At 40.7% G+C, this 24137-nt stretch overlaps 2 protein-coding genes across 6 annotated transcripts in view; one reads left to right on the top strand and one right to left on the bottom strand.

Annotated features, from left to right (window-relative positions):
• G3BP2 (G3BP stress granule assembly factor 2) overlaps window positions 1-11570 on the bottom strand; it is an 86828-nt gene extending 75258 nt beyond the window's left edge. Inside the window, exons 1-2 of one of the 4 annotated variants that reach the window (XM_074396284.1) lie at window positions 11395-11570; window positions 11175-11295 (exon numbers count right to left, since the gene is read on the bottom strand). The gene's annotated coding sequence lies outside the window, so the exon portion shown is untranslated. The remainder of the gene's footprint in view (window positions 1-11174; window positions 11296-11394) is intronic. The other 3 variants (XM_074396288.1, XM_074396282.1, XM_074396287.1) reach the window with 3 other exon arrangements.
• Window positions 11571-11733: 163 nt separating this feature from the next.
• USO1 (USO1 vesicle transport factor) overlaps window positions 11734-24137 on the top strand; it is an 80622-nt gene continuing 68218 nt past the window's right edge. For both annotated transcript variants that reach the window (XM_010342616.3, XM_003931984.4), the window contains exon 1: window positions 11734-12002. In XM_010342616.3, coding sequence (XP_010340918.3) covers window positions 11937-12002 — 66 coding nt within the window. In that variant the 5' untranslated portion in view covers window positions 11734-11936. The remainder of the gene's footprint in view (window positions 12003-24137) is intronic.

The following is a 24137-nucleotide window of genomic DNA, read 5'->3' on the forward strand; positions in this document are numbered from 1 at the left end:
AAAATACAAAAATTAGCCAGGCGTGGTGGTGGGCACCTGTAATCCCAGCTACTCAAGAGGCTGAGGCAAAGAACTGCTTGAACCTGGGAAGCATAGGTTACAGTGAGCTGAGATTGCACTACTGCAGTCCAGCTTGGGCAACAGAGCGAGCCTTGAGCCTCTATCTCAAAAATAAACAAATAAAACTCTGTTCCTACAGGTTAGGGATGGGTATTTTTAAGTATCAACCATAATTCAATTTAATCCTTATACCAATGCTATTAGTTTGGCAAGTTGCTTACCTAGGTTTTACCCTCCCTTCTGTTGACAGAATATGTCCATATCAAAACAAAACAAGAAAATAAGTCATTTCCCAGGCACTTTGGTAGCTAAGAATGGAATAGTTCTTAACAAAATAGGTGGAAGTTGAAAGATGGAGTTTCCTGGAAAGCTTTTCCTACAGGAGACAGACTGGCAACCACCAGTGATTCAGGTAAGAATATGAATGGATACTAAAATTGGAGGGTGAACGTTTGATGAGAAACAGGTTATTTATGCAGTATTAAAGCATGTTCCCAAATGATACTTACTAATTACAAAGGTAAAAAATAGTAACTGTACAATGGAGAAGACTAGTAGACGGTACTTTAAACTATTAATCAAAAGTGATATCACTGGCAGGGAGTGGTGGCTCCTGCCTGTAATCCCAGCACTTTGGGAGGCCAAGTGGAGGACTGTTTGAGGCCAGGAGTTCAAGACCAGCCTGGGAAACACAGCGAGACTCTCTACAAAAATAAAATCACTTGAACCCAGGAGGTGGAGGTTGCAGTGAGCTGAGATCATGTCATTGCACTACCGCGTGGGAAACGAGTTAAATCCCATCTCAGAAAAAAAAAAAAAAAAAGAAATTATAAAGCAGATAGAATAAAAAGGATCACTTTTTGCAATCTTTCTGCAATTCTGAAATTAGTTCAATATTGAATGTTAAAAGGGTAGGAGAACGGGAAAGGCACACTCACTTACAGATACTTTTTCCCCTTCACTTTCGTCCTTTTTCCTGCCTAGAATAAGGAATGTGATGCTGGAGACAGAACAGCCAGCGTATAACCTCAGGTCAAGGATGTCCGCACAGAAAAACTCCAGCTTGCATCCAAGCTGGCATTCTACAGCCTCTATGTTAGTCCCTCACTGCCTACCTCCTAGTTTAAGACACTCTTTAGTTTGGTTTTCTATTGAACAAGTGGTAATCACAATTGATACAACAAAGTTAAATAATTTGCCCAAGGTTACACCAGTCCAAAAGTGGCAAGGTCCGTCTAGGTTTCCAAAGAAAACATGCTTTTCTGGTCTATATCATGCTGAAGTCTAGGCTTCTTTCTCTGTGAAACAGGAATAAGAATTTCTAGCAGTCCAGAATGAAAAACACACAGAAGAGTGCCTATGGCAGGGCCTGGCACAGAGGACAGAGGCTCAAATGTTTGCCGAATCAATAATTCAAGAAACCAGGCACATCTGTTTTCAGTATTCTGGTATACTGAGCTATTTTAAGCATTGGGGGAAAAAAAAAAACAATTTATGTGGGTGTAATACTCTAGCTGCTGCAGATATTAGTCAGCAATTTCATTCAGTTTCTTGGATCTCTCTTACACTCGATCCTCTTCCTCTTCTTTGCCTACTGTCTCCTTCACAGAAATCCTTCTACCATCTCTTTGTCCATCAGCTCCTGTAACTCATCTCCCCACCAAAGGGGCAGAGTATGGATCCCACGTGAAAAGCTCTTGGAACAAAGTGGCTCTTCAGCAGGGGCAGGCAAGTGTTGGACCACAAGAAGGACCATCCTTCCCAGGTTGCCAGAAAAAAATAAAAACTGCTGCACCAGGAAAGTCTAGCCTCTGGCCAGAGCGAAGCAACTATCCAGAGGCCCAGGCTCTAAAAGCTTCATGAAACAGAGTTAAAGGTGCAGGAAGGCACTCAATGCAAATCATCCCATCAGATTTGCCCCAGGGCTTTTCTGAAGTTGACAGCAATCACTGATATCTTAATATGAAATGTGTTACATACCTTTTCACTGATTTGTTTTAAATGGGACAGACTATGAACTTTTTAAAAGTTTAAAACTTTTTTTAAAAACAAAGACCTGGCCGGGCGCGGTGGCTCAAGCCTGTAATCCCAGCACTTTGGGAGGCTGAGGCGGGTGGATCACGAGGTCGAGAGATCGAGACCATCCTGGTCAACATGGTGAAACCCCGTCTCTACTAAAAATACAAAAAATTAGCTGGGCATGGTGGCACGTGCCTGTAATCCCAGCTACTCAGGAGGCTGAGGCAGGAGAATTGCTTGAATCCAGGAAGTGGAGGTTGCGGTGAGCCGAGATAGTGCCATTGCACTCCAGCCTGGGTAACAAGAGCGAAACTCCGTCTCAAAAAAAAAAAAAAAAAAAAAAAAACAAAGACCTGGTATTATACCATAAATACCAAATACCAGTACAGTCATTTTTCTCTGACCCAGATATTAGAACCAGACCTACATAGCAGCACCCTCACAGGAAGGAGACTGGCTGCTGCAATAACCTATACAGACCTTGTATTCTGAACTATTTAGGAGTCACTACTCACATACTTGGTAAAGAGGGAGCATAGTTAGGACTAGGGTCTGGGTCACTTTGGGTCACACAGACTTTGTGGACCTGTCCTGAAAAGGCCATGTATGTGGGTATTAGAGGTAGGGAGAGGGCAGTGGGAAGAGCAAGCTGGAGTTCTTCTTTTTCCCCCCTCCAAGACACAGTCTTGCTCTGTCACTCAGGTTGCAGTGCAGTGGTGCAATCTCAGCTCATTGTAACCTCCGCCTTCCAGGTTCAAGAGATTCTCATGCCTCAGCCTTCCAAGTAGCTGGGATTACAGGCATGTGCTGTGATGCCCAGCTGGCTAATTTTTTGTATTTTTAGTAGAGATAGGGTTTCACCATGTTGGCCAGGCTTGTCTCAAACTCTTGAGCTCAGGTAATCCACCCGCCTCAGCCTCCCGAAGTGTTGGGATTGCAGGCATGAGTCACCGTGCCCAGCCCTCTTCTAGTTCTTTATATCACCCACTAGTATGGTGTTTGTGAGATGCTGTAAGGAAACATCAGGGAACAGAGACCAAAGAGATCTCTCACCTTTGCTTCTTCATAATTACAATCTTATCATCTTCCATCCCTCTGCCCATGGACTCCTAAGATGCTGGCAGAGAATTATGTCCCCAATCAATTCCCTCTCCTTTTCCCAAACCACCTGCCTCAACCAGTTCTGGACCCTCCACATAACATCTGCAAATTACTGAGCCCATCCTGATGATCTGCCTAGTGTATCTGCCAATCACAAACCATTGGCATCTTACGGTCAACTTCATTAAAGAACTGGAATTACGGTTAGGTGTGATGACTTATGCCTGTAATCCCAGCACTTTGGGAGACTGAGGCGGGTGGGTCTTCAGGAGTTCTAGACCAGCTTGGGCAACATGGTGAAACCCCATCTCTAAAATAAAATAAAATAAAAATTAGCTGAGTGTGGTTGTGCACACCTGTAGGCCCAGCTACTCAGGAGGCTGAGATGGGAGGACCATTTGAGCCTGGGAGACGGGGGTTGCAGAGAGGGGACCTTGGAAGTGTGGGCTCACTTTGGAAAGTTTTGGCCCAGGTCAGCTATCATCTGCTGGCCTGAAGGCCCAGTCTACCTTGAAATACTGTAATTTGCTCTCAAGAAGCAACTCTGTCACTCCTTCCCACCACAAATACTTGCTTGGGGCATAGCCTCAGGCAAATGAGAGAGATCAGCTTTGACTGCTCTAAAATCATAGCTTGCTGGGAAGGTGGCAATGACTCCATTATAAATCATATTAAGTTTCCATGGAATCTTGGCATCAGCCAAAGTGAACTTCAAAGGCTTTGGTCTAGTTGTGGAATGGGACAGTAAAAACTGCAATCCTACCCTGGTTATTCAGGACATACCTGTTCAGCTGGCTTGAGGCGTCCAGGGAAAGACAATGGTATTAGGAGGTAACAGTTTAGATTCTCCACAAGAAACAGGGCTAGGGCCTGGATCTGATAAAATTGTCCCTCAATAAACAGTTTTATAGAAAGTCCTTTGGAAATGAAAATGGGATTTTCTAATTTAGGTGTTTCATAAGTAATTCTGCTTATTACATTTTCCTTCTTTCTTTTTTGGAGACGGAGTCTTGCTCTGTTGCCCAGGCTGGAGTGCAATGGCGCGATCTCCGATCACTGCAACCTCTGCCTCGTGAGTTCAAGCGATTCTCCTGCCTTAGCCTCCTAAGTGGCTGGGATTACAGGCAAGAACCACCACACCTGGCTAATTTTTTGTATTTTTAGTAGAGACAGGGTTTCACCACGTTTGCCAGGCTGGTCTTGAACTCCTGACCTTGTGATCCGCCCACATCAGTTTCCCAAAGTGCTGGCCACTGTGCCCAACTATATTTTCTTAAAAATGGAAACACACCTGGATTATACTTTCCAAAAAAAAAAAGTACAGATTGCTGCTGATTTAAGTACAACGCAACGTCAAATGACTATTATTAAATAATGTAACATGATCTCTCGAATCTTTGCAGAGACAGAACTGATGCTGGCATATACTAGCGATAATGCTGGAAAAATAATTTTTTTTAAAAACTGGCAAGCAGCTTAAGTATATTAGGGGATACAGTGAGTATATATTGTTTTTCATATCCTGATACACATTCTCCTGGTACAGTATTCCAGATTTCCTTTGAGAAACGTGAACGTCCCTGTTCCCCAGCTCTTATGCCATATGCTTTTGAGATGAGATGAAGACTTCTACTCCTTGCTTTAGAGGTGGGAATATGATTCAAGGGCAATCAGATCATCTCAAACCTTAGACTACAGGATTGGATCACCACATAGGCATGAGGCCCAATCAGGTTCAGTGAGTCACAAGGAGATTTTTGCTAGGACTCTTAGGAGAGAGGTTGGGAGTCTTCTTTGATGAACTTGGGCCTGGGAGACTAGGACTATAGGTCCTGGCAGCCATCTTGCCCATCTTGGAGCCAGAGAAAAAAAATAATAAGGAGAGCAGGGTCCAGAAATAGTGGAAACCCAGATCATGGGGAAATTGGCTTGATACTTCAGATTAAGTCTCATCTGAAGTAACAGACTTTTCAGTAATATGAGCCAGTAGGGCTGGAGCTGAAGACTTACAGGGTAATATCTTTAAATGTTCAGTTGTTAAGAAATTGGTAATACCAAAGATGATCAAGGTCTCCACTCTAACCATTATTGAGTACTTACTATGTTTCAAGTACTAAGTACTATGAACGTTACAGATATTATCTAACGAAATCCCAAAAACAACTACACGAGGCAGCAATTACCATTCCTTTCAAAAAAAAAAAAAAAGCAGGAACTGTGGGCTCTACAGCATGGGAGACACCTCAACTATTTCAAGTTTTTGCCTTGGTCTCATTTCTTACTTCCTGAGAAAGCAGCTGTCCAACATTGCAGCCTCTGACTTTTTGTTCCAATGAAATAGTAAGTATAAACAAATGAAACCAATCAAATGGAGCAGGAGGGAGACCCAGAACCTTCTTTTTTTGTTGTTTTTCTGAGAAATGGTCTCACTCTGTTGCCCGTACTGGAGTGCAATGGCAAAATCTTGACCCACTGCAACTTCAAGCGATTCTCATGCCTCAGCCTCCTGCGCATAGCAGGGATGATAGTCATGTACCACCACGCCCAGCCACCAGAACCTTCTTTCCTGGACTCTCTTCTCCCAAGGACTTCTTAAGGCTTTTAAAAATATTTTGAAGCTTGGGGCAATTGGTTCACACCTGCAATCCCAGCATTTTGGGAGGCTGTGGGGGAGAATGGCTTGAGGCCAGGAGTTCGACACCAATCTGGGCAATACAGCAAGACTTCATCTCTATCAAAAAAAAAAAAAAAATTAGCCAGGCATGATGGTCTGCACCTGTAGTCCTAGCTACTCAGGAGGCTGAGACAGGAAGAGCTCTTGAGCCCAGGAGTTCCAGGATGCAGTGAGCAATGATTGCACCACTGCACTCCAGCCTGGGTGGCACAACGAGAGTCTGTCTTTAAAAAAATTGAAAAGCACTGCCGAATGTGGTGACTCATGCCCATAATACCAACACTTTGGGAAGCCAAGGCAGGTGGATCCCCGAGGTCAGGAGTTCAAGACCAGCCTGACCAACACGAAGAAACCCCGTCTCTACTAAAAATACAAAAAATTAGCTGGGTATGGTGGTGCATGCCTGTAATCTCAGCTACTCAGGAGGCTGAGGCAGGAGAATCATTTGAACGTGGGAAGTGGAGGTTGCAGTGAGCCAAGATCAGGCACTGCGCTCCAGCCTGGGCAACAAGAGCGAAATTCGGTCTAAAAAAAAAAATTGAAAAATACTTTATGAAACACAGTAAGAAAGGACAAGGAAGCCCTCTATATATTGATATGAACCAATCTCCAAGACATATTAAATTGGAAAAAGCATGGTGTGGAACAGTGTATACAATGTGCTATATTTATTTGCGTTATTAAAAAAATAAGGAGAATATAGACACATTTGTATATCTGTAAGGAGTTAAATAATTATTAATATTGATTGCTTGGATGTCCAAGGAGTGGCAGGGACACTTTTTACTATATACCGTTTGTGCTTTTTATTTTAACCATATGAATGTATTACCTAAAAGAAAAGAAAACTACTGTATTAGTGTAGTGCATCTCAAAGCAAGATGGGTTGGCCATGGGGATAGATGGTTCCTTCATGGGCTGAGATCTGATTGTAAAAATATAAGTCCTTTCTTTCACAAAGATTTATCTTTATATGTGAGAAAATGTAATTACTAAGCTAGTCATTAAAGGCTGCCAAAATAGTCATAAACTAAAACTAGCATGTTAACAGGATCTAAGAACCCTAATTCACACTCTACTGAGGAAATCTGTGTGCTCTGCAATGCTTAGCAACAATGCAGAATTTCTACTCCTCTGCATATAAGCCAATATTAGGAAATTCCTCAACTGGGGAATTCATCCATTAAAGAATTACCAAGTTCCTATTTGGTGCCAGATGCTGTGCTAAGCACTAGGGATAAAACAATTTACCACAGAATTAAAATCTTTGCTCTGATGAGGGTAGTGTTCTGGTGGGGGTAAACAGACAATAAACAAGAAAAATATGTAAGTTATATACTGTATTTCAATAAACCTACCATGCACGTTTTTCCCCCATTTTCTGCCTGAAATTCAGATCTTTTGGCAAGTTTCGTTTTTTTTTTTCCTTTATCTAGGGTACACTTAACAGCATAGTAGATCTCATGAAATATAGGAACATAGTGTGTATGGGAGAATAATGTATTAGACTGATTAAGTGCTACAGAGGAAAATAAGCAGACCAGAGAAAAAAGGAGTATGAGGAGATTGCAACTTAGACTATTCAGGAACGATCTATTACCATTTGAGCAAACTTAAAGACGGTGAAAAGTGACCCTTACCTCTATGTGGATGGAGCAGCAAGCATCCCAAATACAGGAAGGAACAATTTGCAAAGGGCATAAGGAGGGAAGGTCTCAGAAACATCAAGGAAGCCAGGCGATGTGGCTAGAGTGGAGTGAATGAGATGGAATGTGGCACACGAGATGAGGCAAGGGCCAGATTACATATGGACTTGACAGGCCACCTTTCTACTTAGTGCATGATCATTGTCTTGCGTCTAGAAAGGCAGGATAAGGTACTACATAAAAGCGCAGGCTTTGCAGCCAGATTGCCAATTTATGCCCCAGCTCTGCTACTTCCTATCCTCTGTGACAATGGTCAAGTTACCCTCTTGACCTGTTTTCCCATCTGCAAAATAGGGCTAATAACCTACTCACCTCATAGGGTTGTGGTGAGAATTAAGCAAATTATTTTCTATAAAGAACTTCGAACAGAACCTGGCAAATAAAGACCACTATGTGTCTGATACGGTTATTGATTAGTCATGGATTTTCAGTGCTGCTTCCTATAGACTGAAATCATCAATTTATTTTGCTACATGTTGTTTGGTTAATGCGTAATACCTGATTATATCAACAATGTTTGTGTATTTTTCCAGCTACTAGTCTTTTTTTTTATTTTGAGACAGGGTCTCACTCCATGATCCCAGCTGGAGTGCAGTGGCACAGTCAGGTTCACTGCAGCCTTGATCTCCCAGGCTCAAGAGATCCTCCCACAGCCTCCCAAGTAAGTGAGACTACAGGCTGGGACTACAGGCATGTGCTACCATGCTCAGCTAATATTTTATTTTTTGTAGAGATGGGGTTTTGCCACATTGCCCAGGCTGGTCTCAAACTTCTGAGCTTAAGTGATCCTCCCACCTTGGCTTCCCAAAGTGCTGGGATTACAGGCATAAGTCACGTCTTTAAAAACCTATTTATGATACTGAAGGGGCTTATAACCTAGCAAAATAATAAATAAATTAAAACCTATATATATTTCAAATACAAATGATCATTTCTATATATCCTCCTAAGCGAGCATTGACAACATTCCACCTCACTACCACCCCAAGTAAAAAACAATCTTATGCAATTAGATTTCGTTGCTTTTGTTGAGTTTTCCACTAGAAAGTAAGAAAGGATAGGAAAAAAAGAAAGCAATTTTAAAAATGGATTTCAAACCAATGAATCTTGTTCATTGATCTATTGTCAGGTTTGGCTTAGAAAAAGAAGAATCATTCTTTTTCTTTTTGATTATGTGTATTTTAATGATTCGTGGCACTCTTATCCTGAATGCTTAGATTTATGAAAGCCAGAAATGTAACCACGCAAGTCAGGGGGGTCACAATTTGTTCATGTTTTCTCTTCCTTTATTAAGTCAGGTAGTTCCTGAACATCTACCATGTTAAAAAAAAATTATACTAGATGATTAAAGGGTGCAAACAGGAATAAAACACAGTCCCTGACTTTTCTCTACAAAATCAGTAGAAGTGAATTAATATGTAACTCTCTTCCTCTGAAATAAGAAGTCCATTTCATGGTTGTTCCGTAGTGACAATACCTTGGGGATCCCACCTTCATTACATCTGCACCCAACTGTCTATCCCTCCTGTTCACAGGATGCTGTTGGGGAAGAAAACAGGTCAAATGCAGGGAAAACTCATACTAAGCTATTACCACTATACTCACTGAAGTATAGTAACCAACTTTCCTCACTAAAGTGTAGTAACCCACTGTACCCACCAAAGTTTAAAACAAAACAGGGCACAGTGGCTCAAGTCTGTAATCCCAGCACTTTAGGAGGCTGAGGTGGGAGGATCACCTGAGGTCGGGAGATCGAGGCAAGCTTGACCAACATGGAGAAACACCGTCTCTACTAAAAATACAAAAAAAATTAGCCGGGCATGGTGGTGCATGCCTATAATCCCAGCTACTCAGGAGACTGAGGCAGGAGAATTGCTTGAACCCAGGAGACAGAGGTTGCAGTGAGTGAAGATCACACCATTGCACTTCAACTTGGGCAAGGGCAAAACTCCGTCTCAAAACAAAACAAAACAGGGCATTTGACAGGGCTGGTGCCTTTAAACAACTTTGCCAAAATGTCAAGGCGCTCTTTTAGGAGTTAACAGACATCTGTGTCCCACTCCATCTATGAGCCTCATTCCTGATGATGGGGTAGAGTGAGGTTCAGGGATGGGTGAGGCTTAGGGGCTTGAGTGAAGTTCTTTGTATACATTTCTTGGTAATAAAAATGTTGAGTATTTACTGGTTACCTTTTTTAGGCTGCAACAAAATGTTCCCATGGAAAATGACTACGGTAAAATGTCAAGTGTATATAGTTTTAAAGCAGAGGATAATGCTTAGTGCACAGTATTTTTGACAGTATGACCCCACCATTCTCCAGGTTGCACAGGCTTAAAATGTTGGCACTGGGAAACACATCGCCTATGATGTGTTCCATACAATTCCACTTTACAGATTAAAAAATGAGAACCTCCTCCTTAGTATAACTTTCATATATTCTTTCAATGATTTATTCATTTATCCATTAATATCACCTTTTATGAGACAGTGGTAAGCAACAGAGATATAACATGAATAAACATAGCCCTACCCTTAACAGTTTGGTTTAACAAGCATTTATTGAATGTCCACCATATATAGTATTAATAACTGCAAAGTGCTAGCATATAGATATATACTTAGATTTTAGGGAAAGCTTTCAAGAATGATGCCAAAGTTGAGTCTTAAGGAATTAGCAGGAGTTTGCTTGATGAAGAGAAGGGAGGGGAAGGGCATATCCACGTCTGAGAAAAATGTCGAGTATGTGGGGGAGGCAGAAGCTGAAAAAGTAGTCAGAAGCCAGATCACAATAGGCCTGTTTGACAAACTAAGGAGTTTGGACTTTATTTTAGAGAGAAAGGAGGAACAACTGAAGGATTTTAAGAAGACTGACAGACATGAACAGATGTTTTGTTGTTGTTAGTCTCACCCATGGGTGGACTGGAGATTGGACTTTCTGAAGGAAGCCAGGGCTGAATGCAGACAAACTAGTTAGGAGGCTGTTGCTGTAATCTCAACGAGAAATGATGAGAAGAACATAATCTATGTCACAGGCATAGAGGATGGTGAGCAGAGGACCTATCTGAGAAATATTCTATAAATAAAAATGATAGGACGTGACTATTGACTGGACATGCGTGGGTGGAAAGCCAGAGTCTAAGATTCTTCCCAGCTTCCTCTGTCTAGCTTAGGCACTTATTTGGACAGTGGTACTACTGAGCACGGCATGCACACAGTAGAAGCAGCGTATTGACTTTTTTTCTTTAAGGGAGGCAGGGGAAGATGACCGGTTCAATTTCAAAGGCTGAATCTGAGACCTGAGAGGAATCCAAGAGGAGAGGTGCATGAGTCAGTCAACTAACTAGACCCTGTGCTTTTTAGTCTCAAGAAATTTACAAGACTATTCCAGAAGTATGTGTACTGACAACCTCACTGCCAGAGGAACAGGTATATCAATTTGAGAAAATGACATTTTTTTCACGTTAAAAAAAACCCTGAAAACGCAGGGGTTAATAGTTAAAAACAAAACATTATGTTACTCGCCAAACTGACACAGCAGAAAAATGTATTTCTCTAGTAAGCGAAATGTAGTTTGGTGGGTTTCCTTCTGATGACACTTGAAAATTGAGGTGTACCTGGTGTTTAGATCTAGGAATTCCTCTCAGCAGGTTTGAAGAGCAAGAGCTGAGAAATGCGCCCTCCAGTGGCAGTGGAATGAGGGGCGTCTAGCACCCTTTTTTACCACCAAACAAAGCCCTGTAAAGAAATGCAATTTACCGGGATAAGAAAGCCACAACGCTGGTACTACTAAACCGTCAAACCAAACGAACCCTCCCAGGGGCTGGAACCCCTTACCTGTCACGTCGGCCGAAGGAAAATTTCACTTTCGACTCAAAAAAAATAAGACCTTAGATTTGATAGCTTGCAGTAAGTCCCGCCTGGCGACAATTAAACACCCTGCATGCAAGTCGAAACGCGTAACCAAATCCTCTCCAGCCTGCAGGGCCGGGCTTCGACCACGTGGGTGGCTGCGGCCAGCAGGAACAATCCGCGAAGGGCGGGAGTGGAAGCGAGTTCTGAGGAGGGAGGTAGGGCCTGCGCAGTGGGCGGGGCTCTGGAGGAACCTAGCTACGAGGTTTCTCTCGCCTCCGCTCCCCTTTTGCCTTCAACCTTCGAGCCGCCACGTAATGCCACGTCCCCGCGCATGCGCATCTTGGCCGCTGGTGGCGGCTGTTTCCGGGCTTCAGGGGCTGGGGCGGCCGCCGAGTTGGAGGCGGTGGCGGCGGCGGTAGGAGCGTGTGGAGTGCGGGATTGGGGGTCAGGCCCTGCGGAGGGCGGGGAAGTTGTCTTCGTTTCTTTCCCGGAGTGGCCGGTAAACCAGGTGGCTGAGCGGCAAGATGAATTTCCTCCGTGGGGTAATGGGGGGTCAGAGTGCCGGACCCCAGCACACGGAAGCCGAGACGGTGAGAGGAGCGACGGGTCTGGGACTTGGGAAGGGGTCCGGGCAGGGACGGGGACGGAGCACTCGGAGATCCGAAGGTCACCTCCCGCGTCCCACCATGGAAGGGGGATTCACAAGCCGCCTCCACCTTTGCCCTCCTTCCGCTCCTGAAATCCCAGAGTTACTCCCTCAAGCCCCCATCGCAGTCCCCATCGCTGCGGCTCGGCGGCGCCCCACAGCTGCGTAGGCCCGGAAGCTTGGGCTAGGAGAGTGGTCTGCGGGTGGTACCTCCCGGGAAGGGGCTGCTGGGGCAGTGACGGCCCGAACTGCCTCCCACGCCCCTCCGGGCTGTGGGCCCCTCCCTCCTTCCCTTTCGCCTGTGTCTGCACTGGCCGAGAGGAGCCTGAAGTCCTGCTCCCTCCCTCGCGCTCTGAAACTGGGGCGTTGGAGAAGACTGCATGGTTTAAAACCCAGCTGTTGGTGAGAGCATGTGGCTAAGAATAAAACGATATTCTTTGGGGCACAGATCCACCTGCTCCTGTCCCATCAGAATGCCTGGTGTCATTTGTTCCGATTCCGTTTTTCGAGCTCACCCAAATATATATCATTTGGCAAATGCTACCTTGGACGTACTAGGGATATTTCCCGCTCAAACCGCTTTAGGGACACGTTCATCACTTTCTACCTGAACTCGTAAGGACATTATTTGCATTGTTACTATTTTTTTTTTTAATGGTTAGCCGCTGAAAACAGTATTTAATAGTTGCTTAGATTCTAGGTTTAGAATATACTTATTTTGAATTTTGGTTATTGTTTAATGGAATCCGGGGTGTATGACTTTTTGAAGTAAACTTTTTATTTGAGAATCATTTTTAGATCTACGTAAAAGTGACCAAGTATAACGTTTTAATGGCTAACCTTGGGTAGTATTTATGTACATAACTTTGTTCATGGGATCCTGAGGAATAATATAGTAGCTTTCATTTATCTTGTACTCGGTACTGTGTTGAGCTCTTTATATTCCACATTCTACTTTAATCGTTAACTGCCCTGCAAGATAGGTGACAGTATTCTCACTTTAAAAGTCAAAAAATGAGGCTTAAGAGAGGTGAAGTAACCTGACCCATGTCACACTGCTAGTAATAGAGCCAGGATTCAACCAAGAGGTACCTTGAAAGGCTAGACTTTATTGCACATGCCTGTATTTCAATACTTTTTTAGAACTTTATATAATATTAAAATTAATTGCAGCTGGTCGCAGTGACACAGGCTTATAATCCTGGCTACTGGGGATGCTAAGCCAAGGAGGATCACTTGAGCCCAGGAGTTTGAGACTAGCCTGGGCAACATGAAAAGACTCCATCTTAAAAAAAAATTGCACCGATCTGGTTAGAATTGTTTAAAGCATAAGATGAGATGAAAGTTGGTAAATAAGTTTCCTTCATTTGAAAATCACTTTTCTGTCTCTCTGTCTGTCACATACACACAGGCACACATTTGGCTTCACTCATCCATTCCCACTCGGCAACAAGGCAGCCTGAGCTATCCTACTAGAAGACCATGTTCTGTCTGGATTACCATAGTCATGCCATAATCACAGCCCACCACTTACTTTGTCTGATATTTGTGTTTGTGACACCAGGTTATGAAATATGGTTTATTACAGCTTGCTTTGTGGAGTTAGATCTTGATTTGAATCCTGGCTTTCCACCCTGATTGGATTGGATATGTGAGAGATAGCTAATACCCTGTAAGTAAAATGAGGAAAATGCCTGCTCTTCAGGATGTAATGAAGATTAAGTGAAATAAATAGAAAGAGCTGGCACTTGGTAGATGTATAATGAGGAGTAATTTTTACTCTGTAGGTTGAACGAAGAATACCCTTTCCTGTTTTTGTTATTATTGCCCTTGTCATGGTGACTTCTGTAGAAAAGATGGAGTAGAATTCACAGTATATAGGATTTTAACGATAGAAGGTCCCAGATAGAGTCTCTTCATTTTATAGGCACAGAGCACTAAAGCAGCTTGCACAATGTTGGAAGAGTTGGCGCTAGAACATTTTGATCTTGCCATTGTGGGTGGAATAACATAGTTTTTATATCACAATTTCAAATGAAGCTTGAGTATCACTTGTGTATGTTGCATGTATTAACTAAAAGTGAGGGTACTTTCTTGTTCTGGCCTAACTTTGCATATGTACATTCAAAATTGGAAAAATAATTTGTCTTCTGTTTTTTACTTTTTAATCACCTCCCCAATAAAGTAATTTGTCTTCTGAAGATAATTACTCTGAGGTGCAGTATGAATAAAACTTCTTTCACAATTTCATTCCGTCAGGAAGTATGACAGGTATACGGGGTCAAGGATTACTAATTTAAAAGTATTTATAGAGCATCAGTGGAGTACAATACAGTATTAGATGTTTTAATTGGTGATTTCGTCTGGCCAGGATACTTGAGTTACCAGAGCTTGAAACCTCTAGCTTCTATATTGTCATTTATTATTTTGTAGTTTTTTTCCATTTGTGCAAAATTAATTTTTTTCATTGTGTCTTTCCACCTTGCTTGCTTTTTCTAACATCCTTTTCCAATGGAAGGCCTTTTTTCTTCGTCTGAATTTGACCTTCATCAGTACCTTCCCTAATCTGTACTTTCCCCCACCACATTTCAGATACTCTTTCCCTTCTGAGCTATCTTTACATTTTAACTACAGTGTGCATATATCTTATTCCTTCCAGACTCTTTTATTTATTTATTTATTTATTTATTTTTTACAAAGACGGGATCTTACCATGTTGGTCAGGCTGGTCATGAACTCCCGACCTCGGGTGATCCGCCCTCCTTGGCCTCCAAAGTGCTTAGATTACAAGCGTGAGCCACCGCGCCCGGCCTCCTTCCAGACTCTTAAAGTGTCTTTAGAGCAGAGTTCATACGTATTTTAATCTTTGTTTTTCCACAGTAGTAGATGCTCAGTAAATATTTATGAAATGAAGTAATTATAGCTTTATTTAAAAGGAATCACAGATATGTAATTGTAGCAACTTACAAATTACTAGGTACTAAAACAGTACTTTTTAAAGACTGGAAATTGAAGTTTTCAAATGATTGAAGTTCATTATGTCAAGCTTTTTACTTAAGGGATTTTTTCAGATTTACTAAATGCTTTGACTGCTTTCCTGTTGTTTTCTTACTGAATTTATCTTTTAATTGTGAAAGCGTTATGTGATTGATTCTATGGCATCTAGGTTTTCATGCTCTTAGTTGAGAGTAACTTTGGACTGATACAAGATGTTCTTCAGGTTGGGCGTGGTGGCTCACGTCTGTAATCCCAGCACTTTGGGAGGCCAAGGCAGGTGGAACACTTGAGGTCAGGAGTTTGAGACCAACCTGGCCAACATGGTGAAACCCTGTCTCTACTAAAAATACAAAAATTAGCTGGGCATGGTGGCGCTGGCCTGTAATCCCAGCTACTTGGGAGGCTGAGGCTAGAGAATTGAGGCAGAGGTTGCAGTGAGCAACCACTGAGTGGCTGAAATTGCCCCACTGCATTTCAACCTGGGTGAGAAAGCGAGACTCTATTTCAGAAAAAAGATATTCTGGCCAGGTGAGCTGGCTCATCATGCCTGTAATCCCAGAACTTTGGGAGGTTGAGGAGGGTGGATCACCTGAGGTCAGTGGTTCGAGACCAGCCTGGCCAACATGGCAAAATCCTGTCTCTACTAAAAATAATAAAAATTATTTGGGCATGGTGGCAGGTACCTGAAACCCCAGCAGAGAATCACTTGAACCCAGGAGGCAGAGATTGCAGTGAACCAAGATTGCCCCATTGCACTCCAGAACCTGGGCAACAAGAGCAAAGCTCCATTTCAAAAAAAAAAGAAAGATAAAAGACGTTCTTCAGAACCTGTCAAGTAGTAACTCTTTTGTCACGGGATAGTCAATAGTTCTATAAAGTACTGGATATTTTAAATCCAGAATTTTATCCACATTAGACTTTTTCTGTTTTAGAATCATGTACTTTTAAATTTTTTTCTCTTTTTTACTTGACACTGATTTCTGGTGATTGAAACCTCTTTAGCCTTGACATAGTTTGCTGGGTGCAACGAAACATTATTATAGTAAAAATCTTATTCATGCTTTTGTTTTTCAGTTTTCTCTTTTTCCCTAACCACTAGACCACCAGAGGACTTCATGCTTTTGAATCCTTACATGTACTCAGTTTTATATCTGCCTTTGAACTAGTACTTTTTTTTGGAGACAGTCTTGCTCTGTCACCCAGGCTGGAGTGCAGTGGCACAATCTTGGCTTACTGCAATCTCCACCTCCTGGCTTCAAGCAATTCTCCTGCCTCAGTCTCCCAAGTAGCTGGGACTACAGGCACATGCCATCACCGCTGGCTAATTTTTTTGTATTCTAGTAGAAACGGGGTTTCACTGTGTTGCCCAGGCTGGTCTCAAACTCCTGAGCTCAGGCAGTCTGCCTACCTCGACCTCTTAAAATGCTAGGATTGCAGGCATGAGCCACCGTGCCTGGCCCCCAGCTAGTACCTTTTTTTTAAAGCTAGTTTCTTGAAAATTCCAAGCAAGTGTTAACTACATTTGATGATGATTTATAGGGGCATTTTCTGTTCTCAAGTTGGACCCTGAGACTTGAAAGTTGCTAATGTCCAGAAAAAGCATACAGAATTAGAACATTGTTTTTATGGGGTCTGTTTCCAGATCAAACTTTGATCAGCTGTTTCAGAAAGCAAAAGGGCTAACAATAAAAACACAGCTATACTTTCTTTTAGTAAAAATTGTTTTTAAAGAGTGTGGACTTAAATTTAGACATAGTTTTCATTTAGTCAAGTACATTTTATACCATGTTACTATAAATGTGTAGTCTGAAATTCCTATTTGGGTTGATGTTTTATATTCTACATTAATAACCAGGTCAGTGTCATAACTGGAATGTGTTTTCTCTCTTGGCCTGTTTTGCAGTAACAATGTTGGAGAGAACTGTAATAATGATTTGTATTTTGTTCACTTCTATATCCAAGCACTCTTTTTAAGTAGGGTCTATTGAATACTACATGGCTTTTTGGAAGGTTAATTATGTAGATTATGTAGGGTTGATTTGAAAGTTGAGTCATTTAAATTTTATATACCCTAACATTACCAAGGTATACTTCAAAAAATTTGAATAGATGTCCTTGAAGAAAAAATTTTGTCAGCAAAGAAGTGTGGGTACAATGATCAAAAACAAAGCAGAAAGCTCTAATATTTATACAAGGTTTTGTAAGCTGGCACTGTATTATAGTTTCAATTTTTTTTAATGTAGGTATAAAGTAAAATTTATAAAATTTTACTATTTATAAAATTTGCCTATAAAATTTAATGTAGGTATAAAGTTATTTCACCAGACCTTTTTTTTTTTTCCCTTTAGGGAACTTTGTTTTCTGTTATTTTGAAAAGCATACTTAGGGAAAAATTGCCCAAGAGGATATATAATTCTGTTGCCTTTTTCTTTATTTATTTCTTTAGATACATTACTCTTGAATCTGATTATCTTTTAGGAAAGAATATTAGAATTCCTTATATACATTTGTTGATAGCAAATACTGTTCCTCTTTTATGTATTTACCTTCTATTATTTATTAATATTACTGCTTTGCATTTTGCTTTTTGTCTGTTGTAGGTAAAGTTATGCTTATTATACCTCAGGCAGAAGTGCCATAAACATTTTTTGCATCAAAAGTTATTCACCATTAATTTGAAAACCTTTTTTTTTAAGAGACAGGGTCTCACTCTGTTTCCCAGGCTGCACTCCTGTTGCACAACCATGGCTTAGTGTAACCTCAAACTCCTGGGCTCCAACAGCTCAGCTTCCCAAGTAGTGGAGACTACAGGCATGTAGTCTGCCACCACATCTAGGTAATTTTTAAATTTTTTGTAGAGACAGGGCCACAGTATGTTGCCCAGGCTGGTCTTAAACTCATGACCTCAAACAATCCTGTCAGCTTCCCAAATTGGTGGGATTACAGGAAAACTATTGCAATGTTAGATTTTGAGATGCTAGCATTTGTGATAGGTTATTTGGTAGACATGTTTCATTATGACCCCTTGCTTAAAAGGATGTCCTTTTGAAAAGCATAGTTCATTTTTATTGGAGAGAGCGTGGAGAATAAATGAAGTAGTATATTACTCGGCTGACTTAACAGGTAATTATAATGGAAATGGATTAATTGGATTTGTCTACAAAGAGACTTGTGTTTGATTTTTTAGTGTTCCCACATCTCTTTTTATAGATTATAGTAATTTAGGTCATATGAAGATAAGATTGGCTTTTGCCTTTTTAATAAAGTCTTCTCAGTAACAGAGTTAAATTTAAAACAAATTTCTGGGTGGGGGGTGGTAGCTCAGGCCTGTAATGTCAGCACTTTGGGAGGCCAAGGTGGGCGTATCACCTGAGGTCAGAATACCAACCTGGCTAATATGGCGAAACCCTGTCTCTGCTAAAAATACAAAAATTATCTGGACATGGTGATGGATGCCTGTAATTCCAGCTACTAGGGAGGCTGAGACAGGAGAATCACTTGAACCCAAGAGGCAGAGGTTACAGTGAGCTGAGATCACGACACTGCACTCTGCCTGGGGGACAGAGCAAGACTCTGTTTCAGAAAATAAACAATTTCTGACTCTTTTTTTGGTAATCTAAAACAGTAATATTTTTATTTCATTAAGAACCTTATAAGTTACTTGACTTATGAATTATTCGTCTTACAGTAAATAGTCATAGTTGGGGAAATAATGTTTTAGGAAGGTACAACTATGTTTTAAACTTCATGAAGGTAAGGTTATATCATAAAATTAAATCAGTATTAGGTGCTTGACAAATATTTGTTAGATTAGTGATTGATTGGTTGAAGTTAGCATTTTAACTGCCATTCCTATTCTTTATTTTTTCCTGTCAGTTAAGTAGTTACTGAATACTTAAAAGAATTATGAAAAAATACTGCAAGCTGTATTATGCCAGTGTTCTTTGATTTTCTTTTTACTTTTATATTTTTATAAATTATTAAACATTCATTAGTATTGTTTCATAAATTTATTTATGAAAATAAACATTTCTCTAAATACTTTTCTCCCCTAACTTTAAAGGTTTAGAAGGTTACTTGTGCAGGTTGTTACATGAGTAAATTGCATGCTGCTGAGGTTTGATGTACAGCCATCACCCAGGTAGTAAGGACAGTACCTGATGGGTAGTTTTTTAATCGCCCCCCTCCTACCTTCCCCTGCTTGTTGTCCCAGTGTTGACTACTGCCGTCTTTAGGTCCATGCTTACTCATTGTTTAGCTCCCACTTACAAATTAGGACATGCAATATTTGGTTTTCTGTTCCTGCATTAATTCACTTAGGATAATAGGATAATGGCTGCCAGCTGCAACCATGTTGCTGCAAAGGACATGGTTTTGTTCTTTTTTATGCCTACATAGTATTCCATGGTGTGTGTGTGTGTGTGTGTGTGTGTGTGTGTGTGTGTGTGTGTAGCATTTTCCTTATCTAGTCCACTATTGATGGACACGTAGGTTGATTCCACATCTTTTTAATTGTGAAGAGTCCTGCAGTGAACATGCAGGTGCATGTGGCTTTTTAATAGAATGATTTATTTTTCTTTATTTTCCTTTGTTTTATTTCATTAAACATATTATAATTGAAATGACTATTAGCATGGATTATTTTAGTCCTACAAGAAATAGTCATAGTTGGGAGAGTTCTGTTTTAGGAAGGTACAACAATGTTTTAAGCTTCATAAAGGTAAGTTTCTGTCATAAAATTAAGTCCATATTAGTTGCTTGATAAATATTTGTTGAAAAAATGTAGTAGTGGGATTGCTGGGTCGAATGGTAGTTCTGTTTTAAGTTCTTTGAGAAATCTCCCAACTGCTCTCTACAGTGACTGAACTAAAATTACCTTCTGACCAACAGTATATAGTGTTCCCTTTTTTCTACAACCTCTCCAACACCTGTGTGGGGTTTTTTTTGTTTTTTGTTTTTTTGTTTTGTTATTTTTAATAATAGTCATTCTGACTGGTGGGAGATGGTGTGTCATTGTGGTTTTGACTTGCATTTCTCAAATGATTAGTGATGTGGAGTAATTTTCTATACATTTCTTGCCTGTGTGTAAGTCTTCTTCGGAGACGTTATCTGTTCATGTCTTTTGCCCATTTTTTAACACAGTTCTTGGTTTTTGCCTGTTGAATTAAGTTCCTTACAGATTCTGGATATTAGACCTTTGTCTGATGCATGGTTTGCAGATGTTTTATCCCAGGCTGTAAGTTGTCTGATTACTCTGTTGATAGTTTCTTTTGCTCTACAAAAGCTCTTTAGTGTAATTAGGTCCCCACTTGTCCATTTTTGTCACAATTGCTTTTGGGCTCTTAGTCATTTGCCAAGGTCAGTGTCCAGAATGGTGTCTCCTAGGTTTCTTCTAGGATTTTGTTGTTGTTTTTGAGACGGATTCTTGCCCTGTAACCCAGGCTGGAGTCAGTGCAGTGGCGTAGTCTCAGCTCACTGCAACCTCCACCTCCCAGATTCAAGCGATTCTCCTGCCTCAGCCTTCTGAATAGCTAGGACTACAGGTGTGTGCCACCATGCCCAGTTAATTTTTGTATTTTTAGTAGAGATGGAGTGTCACCATGTGGACCAGGCTGGTCTCAATCTCCTGACCTTGTGATCTGCCCGCCTCATCCTCCTTGGGATTACAGGTGTGAGCCACTGCACCCAACCTCTTCTAGGATTTTTATAGTTTTAGGTCTTATATTTACATCTTTAATCCGTCATGAGTTAATTTTTTATATGGTAAATGGTAGGGCTCCAACTTCATTCTTCTGCATAAGGCTATCCAGTTATCCCAGCACCATTTATTGGATAGGTAGTCCTTTCGCCATTACTTGTTACTGTCAATTTTGTCAAAGATCAGATGGTTGCAGGTGTGTAGCTTTAGTTTTGGGTTATTTTCCTGTTCCATTGGTTTGTGTCTGTTTTGGTTAGTGTAGCCTTGTACAGTTTGACTTGGGGTAGTGTGATTTTTCCAACTTTTTGCTTAGGATGGTTTTGGCTGTTCAGGCTCTTTTGGTTCCATATGAATTTTAGAATAGTTTTTTCTAAGTCTGTGAAAAATGACATTGGTAGTTTGATAGGAATAACATTGAATCTATAGATTGCTTTGGGGAGTATGGCTTTTTGTTGTTGTTGTTGTTTTTTGTTTTGTTTTGAGATGGAGTTTTGCTCTTGTTACCCAGGCTGGAGTGCAATGGCGTGATCTCAGCTCACCGCAACCTCCGCCTCCTGGGCTCAGGCAATTCTCCTGCCTCAGCCTCCTAAGTAGCTGGGATTACAGGCATGCACCACCACGCCTAGCTAGTTTTTTATATTTTTAGTAAAGACGGGGTTTCACCATGTTGACCAGGATAGTCTCGATCTCTCGACCTCGTGATCCACCCACCTCGGCCTCCCAAAGTGCTGGGATTACAGGCTTGAGCCACCGCGCCCGGCGGCTTCTTTTTTTTTTTGAGTGGGAGCCTTGCTCTGTCACCCAGGCTGGAGTACAGTGGCACAATGTCGGCTCACTGCAACCTCTGCCTCCTGGATTCATGTGATTCTCCTGCCTCATCCTCCGAAGTAGCTGGGATTCAGGTGCCCACCACCACGCCTGGCTAATTTTTGTATTTTTAGTAGAGGTAGGGTTTCACCATTTTGGTCAGGCTGGTCTCAAACTTCTGACCTCAGGTCATCCTTTGGCTTTGGCCTCCCAAAGTGCTGGGATGGCAGGCATGAGCCACTGTGCCTGGCCCCATTTTAACAATATTGATTCTTTGATTCATGAGCATGGGATGTTTTTTCAGTGGTTTGTATAACCTATTATTTCTTTCAGCAGTGTTTTATAGTTCTATCTATAGAGATCTTTCACCTCCTTGGTTAGATGTATTCTAAGGTGGTTGTGTGTGTGTGTGTGTGTGTGTGTGTGTGTGTGTGTGTGTGTGTATGTCTAGGGTAAATGGGATTGCATTCTTGATTTGGCCCTCAGCTTGAAAGTTATTGCTCTATAAAAATGCTACTGATTTTTCTCCATTGATTTTGTATCCTGAAACTTTACTGAAGTCGTTTATCAGCTGGTACCTTTTAGTGGCGCCTGTAGGGTTTTCTAGGTTTAGAATCATATTATCAGAAAAGAGATAATTTGTCATTTTTTCCTATTCTTATGCCTTTTATTCCTTTCTCTTGCCTGATTGCTCTGACTAGGACTTCTTCCTTTAAATTTTAAGTGTACCTTCACCATCCTAGTTTTATGCTGTCTTCTTCTTTTTAACCTTTTGATAGTTTTTCTTTTTTCTTTTTCTTTCTTTCTTTCTTTTTTTTTTTTTTTGAAACAGGGTCTTACTCTGTTGAATAGGCTAGAGTGCAGTGGCATGATCACGGCTCACTTCAACTTCATCTTCCTGTACTCAAGCAATCTTCCCACCTCAGCCTCCTGAGTAGCTGGGAGTACCTGTGCAAGGCACCACACTTGGCTGATTTTTAAATTTTTTTGTAGAGACAGGGTCTTGCTATGTTGTTCAGGCTGGTCTTGAATTCCTGGACTTAAGTGATCCTCTCAAAGTGCTGGGATTGCAGGCATTAGCCACTGTACCTGGCCAGTAGTTTTTCATTTTCACATTTCTCATCTCAATTTTTTCTTTCCTAGTCACTCCTATTCCCATTGTGTCTTTTTTGGTCTTTGTGTAGCACTGAATATAAATAAATAGCCTTATTGGCTAGCAAAAAAAAATTTTTTTAATTGACCAGTTGTTAGATTATAATTCTGATTATGTCCAGTTTACCAGCTGTTAATGGGATTATTTATCCTTTTCATGTTTCAGTTGGTAAGTGGAATTGTGAAACTCATGTGTCAGTTATCATTTTTTAATTTACAAAATGGCAGACAAAACAAGTAAAGTTTAAGTTCTCTTTACTCCTGTCTCCAATTTCAGTTCTCTTTCCAGAGATAACCACTATTACTAGTTTGGTATAAATCCTTCCAGACCTTTATACATAATCATGCCTCCATGTAGTATAGAATTAAAGGTTTGTATTAGCATATTTACTCTTTTTTATATAAATGATACATTGTTTATAGTGTTCTACAGCTTACCTTTTTCATTGATGTTGGAGATCTTACCGTGTTAAGATCCATGTTAATAAAAATTAGCCAGGCGTGGTGGCAGGCACCCGTGTTGCATAGGAGTGTTACAAAACATGTACGGAAGCACTTTATTAGAAATTATTAAAAATACCAGATTTTCAGTTACTTTTGTTAATTAAACTATAGTCTCTTCTAATAGACTATAAAATCTTCTTAATAACAGAATCCACATCTTATTCTTTATTGTGTTTCTCAGAGCACCAAACACCTAGTTAGCATAATATAAATTAGTCGAACTTCTTTTTTTTCTGTCATCCCTTTCTTGTCCTTATAAATAAAACAATGGGTTAAACTGTACTCACATTTGTTTCTTTTTTGCTTTTCTTTTATTGTTGTTAACATAGAGTATTCTGTTGTTTAACACAGGGTCACAAATTCAAAGTCCAGTTGGGTAGCCTCAATGAAGCTGGTCAGGTCGGAGAAGAAGGCAGAGGTTTGAGATGATACTTGAGCCTGCATATCCTGATTTGAGGATGTGGCTAATGCTCAAATCCAGCCAGTAGTTGCCTCATGCAATGTTGGCACAGAGAACCAATTTAATGTAGTGGGAAAGCACTCAAACTACTTGGCTGAATGCTGTCCCACTACTTATTTTATAAAGGTAGACAAGAAGTTACTTAACTGTGGTGCCTCTGTTTCTTCATGTCTAAAATGTAAATAGTAATAGTGCCCATTCTTTGTTTTTTGTGAAGATTAAATGAATTTCAAAATGTAAAACACTTTAGGACAGAGTTAGCACATAGTAATTGGCATAGATACCACATTTTACTAATTCAGAGATGCACATTAGCATTTAAACCTCTCTGAAATCAGGATACATCTTGTAATTGTGGATATTTCTTTTTTCTTGGTGATTCATTAAAAAGATGGTGGGTCTTAAAATTGATGGCTTCTTAAATTTTACAAAATAAGAGCGTTAGCTACCATTAGCAGTCA

Source organism: Saimiri boliviensis, chromosome 3, assembly GCF_048565385.1.
Source record: "Saimiri boliviensis isolate mSaiBol1 chromosome 3, mSaiBol1.pri, whole genome shotgun sequence".
In the NCBI taxonomy this organism is placed as follows: domain Eukaryota; kingdom Metazoa; phylum Chordata; class Mammalia; order Primates; family Cebidae; genus Saimiri; species Saimiri boliviensis.